General features: G+C 40.6%; 1 protein-coding gene across 12 annotated transcripts in view; it reads left to right on the top strand.

The window, feature by feature from the left end:
• Nucleotides 1-7691, top strand: part of cdkl5 (cyclin-dependent kinase-like 5) — a 48204-nt gene that overhangs the window by 29000 nt on the left and 11513 nt on the right. For all 12 annotated transcript variants that reach the window (XM_046032766.1, XM_046032764.1, XM_046032762.1 and 9 more), the window contains 4 exons: nucleotides 445-525; nucleotides 687-862; nucleotides 1284-2158; nucleotides 4444-4784. In XM_046032766.1, the coding sequence (XP_045888722.1) occupies nucleotides 445-525; nucleotides 687-862; nucleotides 1284-2158; nucleotides 4444-4784 (1473 nt within the window). The remainder of the gene's footprint in view (nucleotides 1-444; nucleotides 526-686; nucleotides 863-1283; nucleotides 2159-4443; nucleotides 4785-7691) is intronic.

Here is a 7691-nt window from a genome sequence, read left to right as displayed (position 1 = left end):
CTCTCTCTCTCTCTCTCTCTCTCTCTCTCTCTCTCTCTCTCTCTCTCTCTGTGTCTCTCTCTCTCTGTGTCTCTCTCTCTCTCTCTCTCTCTCTGTGTCTCTCTCTCTCGTGGCAGTGTTCCCAGCACCATGACTGAGTGGACTGCTATGACTCATGAGATAGGTGGTTGGTGTTCAGTTTAGCAGCAAGAGAAAATGTCCCAGAAGGCTGAACAAGACTTTGTGTGTTAATGTGTGTGTGTGTGTGTGTGCACGCATGTGGGTGTGTGTGTTTGCTAGTTTGTTTAGTGTGATCCAGTGATATATTTCTGTGTGATTTGAACTGAGAGTTGCTTTTTACTGGCATGAACATCTACTGTATATTGGAAATCGTAATAGTAATTTTCAATGCACAAAAAAAGTTCAGTTTGGATACCAATTTGATCCGGTGTGTGTATGTTCCAGTTTCCCTCAGTTAGTCATCCTCAGACTTTGGAGAGAAGATACCAAGGCATATTGAGTGGTTTGATGTTGGATCTGATGAAGGTAAAATACAAAGAAATACTCTTAAGGACTCAAACTCTAGCTCTGAACATGATGTGTTATACATGCTTAATCTATCCACTTATTCTGTCAACAATTTATATTTGTATCAAGAAAAATTTAGATGCAAGCTTAAAATACGCCAATATGTCTTTTCCCATCAGAACCTGTTGCTGCTAAACCCTACTGAGCGTTTTCTGACAGAGCAGAGTTTGAACCATCCGGCCTTCCAGCCTCTGAGGCAGGCAGAGCGAGAGAGGCCTTCTCCTGCATCTCCCAACCCACCGCGCTCCTCCAAGAGGAAAACACACCATCATGGAGAGAACACAGTTCCTACAAGGTTAGACTACATTCCTTGATTTTTACTTTCTGTCACAGCTTCTGCCTGCAGTCATCTTACACTGACCATTTTGACCATTTTACACTGACCATCCCATGCAGGGTTGGCTGATATTATTTTATACTATTATTGCGTATTTTATTCCATTTTTGTATTATTTTAAATGTCAGATTTGATTTGCCTCGTTTCTCAGATTTGATTTTATCTAGATATAGTATTTCTATCCAGATTTTATTGTACTAAAAATTACTTTTAGGTGGCACTTGATTGATTTAAAAATAAGAGAGTTGCTCTAATGGCTGCAACAAAAGTAGAATAGAGAATAGAGAGAGTTTCCAAACAAAAAGATTTTAAGGACTTTGAGATCAAGCCTAATATAATGCCAGTGTATTAACCAACATTTCCTTATCTGCCCCACCAGGAGTCACACTAAGAGCACGAGCCGTCGCTCCAACAGCAAAGAATGTTCCAGCCTCCCCCGCCATGGCGATCTCCATCACCTCAGCAACAAGGGTTTCCTTAATGGTAACAAACCTCCCCCGTCCAGTTTAAGTCCTACGCTCCACCCAAAGGCCCAGTACATGTCCCAGACCCTTAATCGTTCTGCCTCATCCAACAAAGACCTGGCGAATAACAACCTGCCACACCTCCTCAGTCCCAAAGAAGCCAAAGGCAAGACGGAGTTTGATTTCAGCTTGGGACCCTCCCCAAAGCTGCCGGACCACGGGGCAAAGTACGGCCACGGCAAACCCAGCTCCTCTCGCTCTCAGCAGCAGCAGCAGCAGCAGCAACAGCAGCAACAGCAACAGCAGCAGCAGCAGCAGCAGCAGCAGCAAGCCAGCCGTCATACCTTTCTGGAAGGCAAGACCAACACACTACAGTCTGGAGCAGAAAAACAACATGTCCGACATGCCCACAATATGGCCGACTCTGCCCATGGATCCATGTCCTCCTCTTCTAAGAGTTCAGCCTCTTATCTCAGCCTGTCCAAGAGCCACAGCGCGCTGAGTGATGCCAAATCTGTAGGGAACCTCAGCGATGGTCGACTCCACCCAGAAGACCCGAACTCCAATGTGACAGCAGGGGTAGGACCCGGTGCCCGTTTCTTCCCTGCCAGCTGTTTAGACCTCAACGCCCCTTCCGGTCCTCCGGGGCCGCCAGGCAGCCCTTCTACTCGACACAGTGATCGATCCGGGCACAGCCCCGCCTCTCGTAGCAGCGGCAATGTCCGCATGGAGAGCAGCACACTTGACTCCTCATCCAGACACAAATCCAGACATAAATCTTTAGCACCAGGTAGGTTTAAAGCTGGAGTGCAGGACTTTTACCTATAAATGAACATCCATTAGTTTCAAACCCTTGCCAATCAAGTTCACTCAATGCTAATTAAGCCTCTGTATTTCACAGTATACAGTAGATTTAAAATCTAGTTTCTGTGGTGACATTCCCACATTGGCAAACAGGTAGTGGTGTGTTTTTTAGGCAAACAACAATGATTGGTTTGCCAGAGGTGAAGGAGAGAGCAACTGTAGCAACAGCACTAACTCAGCATGGCACAGGCGAAATGTCATTAACATGATACGTTGACAGTGTTGTGTAATTAATTTCACTGTCTGAAGGGGGGAGAAAGAAGTTTTGCACTGCAGGTTTAAGAGTCAGATTTGTATTCAAAGGTCACCTTCATTGTCCACAATAAATAGAAAATTGCCTCTGGCTTCAGGCTTTTTTTCTATGTACAGTGCCCAGCAAAAATGAGAACACCTCTTTGAAATTTAAGGCTCTTATCCATTTCTGAGTGACTATGAGACCAATTTGCTGCATTTTTACACAACAGGTTATTAAACATTTTATTTTTTAATAACATAGGAGTGTGGTCACCTAACATCTTTAGGATATTTTTTTCATTCAGATGAGGTGTTGCAAAAATAAGTACACCCTACAACAAATTCTAAGTGAAATATTTGGTGTATCATCCTTGATTTTTAAGAACAGCAACAAGTCTTCCAGACATTGAACAAGTTGATGAAATACAGCTGCATCTATCTTTTTTTCCATTATTGAAGAATAAACTTTTTTAGGTCCTGGATGGAGAATGATGTTCAACTTTTCGTCTTTTCAGAACTCCCCACAAGTGTTCTGTTGTGTTGAGGTCTGCTGCCACTGAAACACTATCATCCTGTTCTTCCTCAGAAATGAACCAGTGGCCTTAGATGTATGTTTTGGGTCATTATCATGTTGAAAGATTGCCTGGCGACCTAGGGCACAAAGTGATGGTAACATCTTCTCTTTCAGTATTTCGCAGTAAATCTGTGAATTCATGATGCCATCTATGAAATGCAACCTCCCATCACCTGCAGCACACATGCAAACCTGCTGGTACCATACATTTTTCATTGTACTCCTCACCCTTGCAACGCCAGTCTTCGCCTTTTTTGCAGCATGGGCCCTGGCAAATTCTAGACAAGCTTTTTTGTGCATGGGCTTAAGTAGTGGCTTTCTGCATGGACGACAGTCATGCAAGCCACTGCTCTACAGTGTACGTCATATGGTTTCATGGGAAACACTCACCCCAGTTTGACTTTGTAATGATTTAGCGAACTGTGCTGAACTTGCATGCCAATTTTCTTTAACTTCTCTCATCAAGAAACGCTCTTGACGTCTGTTGATGGCCTGGATATTTCAGCAAACTTCCCAGAAGTCCATCCTATTTGAACTTTTGGATCACTTTTAAGACAGTATTCAAACTTATAAGCAATGTTTTACTAATTTTCTTATAAACGTGACCTTTTTGTGCAAAGAAAATTTTTTTTTTTTTCTCTGGTCTCAGGTGACATTTCATTTTCATGTGGTGCCATTTTGTCAGCATTGAATGGGAGTGGATTTTCTCTCTTAAATACCGTTGTTAAGTGTCTGTTATCCTGTGGCCACCTGTGTGATGATTGATTGGACTCAACTGTTGGTAGTTTCTTGTGAATTACAATTGTATCAGGTTTTTCTCGTAGGACATTCATTGGGGTGTACTCATTTTTGCACCATGATCTTAAATTATTTTCTTAGAAGAGTTCCAATTTTGCCTTTGGTACTGGCTAATTTAACATTCACTGTCCATTCAGAAAAAAAGATGCAGTAAATCAGTGTTCTGTCACATTGTTCATTGGATTTTAGAGCCCATGTCTTTACTAAGACTTCTGAAAATGCTCACCAAATTGTATTTTTTGGCGGCTGTTCCGCCAGTGTATGAATGTGTGTGATTGTTAGTTTCTGTTTGAGCACTTAGGCTCAGTGAATATGTGTGTGAATGCAGATGTAGTGTAAAAGCGCTTTGAGTGGTCGAAAAGACTAGAAAGGCGCTACACAAATACGGAGCATTTAAATCTCTTTCTTTTTCATTATTATTTATCTCTGTATATTAAATCCTTGATTTTGGACTTTTAGTTGAACAAAACAAAACATTTGAAGATGTCACTGCGGATTGAATGTGTAATCAAACAAAATAATAGAATAATCAAAAACAAAAATAATCATTACTTGAAGCGCTATTAACTTTGGTCTTTTCGCTCTTGTCCTGTCTTCATCTCCAGAGGAGGCCAGTGCTCCAGAGCTCTTAGACCCAGGAGGAACAGTGATGCCCTCCACTCACACTCTTCCTTCCCCACATGAGTCTTATCATTACGGCCTGGGTTATACCTCTCCATTCTCCTCTCAGCAACGGCCTCAACGCCACTCTATGTATGTGAGGAGGGAGCGCCACCGACCACACGCGGTTGAGGGCGGGATGGCAGGCTTGCCAGCACCAGGGCAGGTGATACCGACACGTGCCAGTAGCCTGCAGCTCCTCTCCCCTCAACTGCAACACCGGACCACCCTCACTGGACACTCAGTGAGCTCTTCAAGAGAGGACTGTACTGAAGACATGACGAGGGTTAGTGGCAGACATTCCTGTGAGTGTGGTGGTACTTAAAGGAAACATTCACCCTAAATTACTGACACTAAGGGCATAAAAAGGGTCCATTATATTATATTGTGATGTATTTTTTTTTTCATTCCCAGGTGTAAAAAGCTAAATGTAGACAATACTACCAAAGCTACAATATTGGGCCAGGACAGTGTTGTTCACCATCTTAATTTAAGCAGCCAGTCAGGATACCTTTTTGCCTTTTGTTTTGTGAGTGATAAATGATTAATTGAATAAAATGCAAAGCAGTTCATCCTTTAAAAAACACATGATGTCTGACACTGAAAACTCTGAGGTTGTGTTTTTGGTAATTTAATGACCTCAAGTGTTTTTTTAGATTATGATATTTTTTATATTAAATAACTTGACTTAACTAAAAATGTGTAGGCAAAAACTATATATATTGAAATTAAATAAAAGGGATTTAATTTAGTATTCTCCACCAGAATGACATATCTGTCATAGTAAAGAGGGTTTTAAACAACATTTAGACACAAAGGTGTAGGAGATAAAATAAAGAAAATAGAGGTGTATAACTCAGGTAGAAAAATGTTAATATTTTCCTGTAAAATACTAAAAAACTAAACTAAACAAATTATTTATTTATTTTGATTGCTGCCTAAAATTCTCATGCTGCTGGGATTATGCTGGGCAAATTTTTACCCCAGATCACATCAGTATTTTTTAAATCCTGGCCTACAGCCCATATTTGACAAAGAACTGATGGTGGAGCAGGCTGCAAGTCAACGAAAACTATATTAGTTCTTTCTTTTTGGGTAGCTGACACCTAGGAGTTGCTCCATGGCAACAGCAACATCTGAAGTTGTTGAAATGTCAGTATGATTGATGGTCATTTTACCAAGATTTCAGTTAAAAAAGACACTTTCTTAAAGGTGCAATGTGAAAGATATGGCCAGAATATAGGTTTAAAACATTTGAAAAGTATATCTACCGAAGTTAGCATGCTAACCAGTGAACCCTGGCCCACACTGTCTTGTAATACCATTTTCTACCTCAAGAATAAAAAGGTGGAGAGTAGTCTTAATTCTTACACATTGTGCTTTTAAAGGAGGCCTATTTTACTGCATTTCCAGTCCTATATTATAGTTCTGTGACTCCTGTAATGCAGCTTTGCATGATTCAAAGTTCAAAAAAGTGAACTGCACAGGGTATTTGACCATTTTAAGTAAGATTCCAAACTGCAGGGAGCACAACATGTTCAGTTCAAAGGGCATTGTGAACTGTGTAGGAAAGAAGTGAACAGCGGTTCATCAGTTCGCAGGAAGTTAACAAGAAAGATTATAATAATAATAATAATAATAATAATAATAATCTTTATTTGTAGAGTACTTTTCAAAAACAAGTTACAAAGTGCTTTAACAAGTGATAAGACAATAATACCCAAAAGACAATAATCCAAAAACAATACAAGATAAAAGCATGAAAACACTGAAAAGACTAAAATACACGTTTAAGATAAATATAAAATTAGTAAAATACAATAAAATAAAAAGGGATAAAATAAAGTCAAATAAGATCGGGAAAGGCTCTCCTATAAAAGTATGTTTTAAGAAGGGACTTAAAAGAGTTCACTCACTCAGCCGACCTGATTTCCTCGGGCAGGCTGTTCCAGAGCCTCGGGGCCCTGACAGCAAACGCTCTGTCCCCTTTAGTTTTCAGTCGAGACTCTGGAACAGACAACAGACCTCTGCCCGAGGATCTCAAGGTACGTGCTGGTGCGTATGGGACTAAAAGCTCAGAAATATAACAAGGCGAGAGGCCATGAAGGGCTTTAAAAGTAATCAATAGAATTTTAAAGTCAATTCTAAAACATACTGGGAGCCAGTGTAATGAAGCTAAAATAGGAGTAATGTGGTCATATTTCTTTGTTCTGGTTAAAAGCCTGGCAGCTGAGTTCTGGACAGTCTGGAGTCGATCAATAGATTTTTGGGTTAAACAGGTGAAAAGGCTGTTGCAATAATCCAGGCGTGATGAGATGAAGGCGTGTAAAATGGTCTCGGTGTCCTTAAAAGTTAACATAGATCGAATTTTTGCTATATTTCTAAGTTGATAAAAACATGATTGAACAAGCTCTGTGGTGTGCTGCTCGAAATTTAAATTACTATCAAACCAAACACCAAGGTTCTTTGCCACAGGCTTAATGTGATTTACTAGGGAACCAGCAGATGGCAGTATTTGATTTGCCATCTGCTGGGACCCGATGACCAGGATTTCTGTTTTGTCTGAGTTCAGCTGGAGGAAATTATTTGACATCCATTTTTTAACTTCACAAAGGCAGTTGTTAAGTGAACTCAGCATTCCAGGGTCTGTGGATCTGACGGGCAAGTATATTTATGTGTCATCAGCATAAATATGAAAAGAAATGCCATGTTTATGGATAATATGTCCAAGGGGAAGCAGATACAAGGAAAACAAAATGGGTCCTAAGACCGACCCCTGAGGCACACCATATTTAAATGGACAGAATGAGGAGACATAGTTGTTTACTGACACACAAAACTTCCTATTTGACAGGTAGGATGAAAACCATTCTAGGGCAGTACCAGAGATCCCCACCCAGTGCCTCAGTCTGTCTAACATGATGATCAATGGTGTCAAAAGCAGCGCTAATCTCCAGGAGTACAAGGACTGAGCACATGCCTTCATCAGCAGACATTAAAAGGTCATTGGTGACTTTAAGCAGGGCAGTCTCAGTGCTGTGGTACTTCCTAAAACCAGACTGAAACTTTTCAAATAATTTGTTATTTTCCAGTACAGTGAGCAGCTGTTTGGACACAATTCTTTCTAGAATCTTTGCAATAAAAGGCAGTTTTGAAATTGGTCTAAAATTATGTGGGAGGGAGGGATCTAAAC

The sequence above is a fragment of the Micropterus dolomieu genome, linkage group LG20, assembly GCF_021292245.1.
Source record: "Micropterus dolomieu isolate WLL.071019.BEF.003 ecotype Adirondacks linkage group LG20, ASM2129224v1, whole genome shotgun sequence".
Lineage (NCBI taxonomy): Eukaryota > Metazoa > Chordata > Actinopteri > Centrarchiformes > Centrarchidae > Micropterus > Micropterus dolomieu.
The sequence above is the reverse complement of the archived record's forward strand: the minus strand, read 5'-3'. Positions and strand labels throughout refer to the sequence as shown.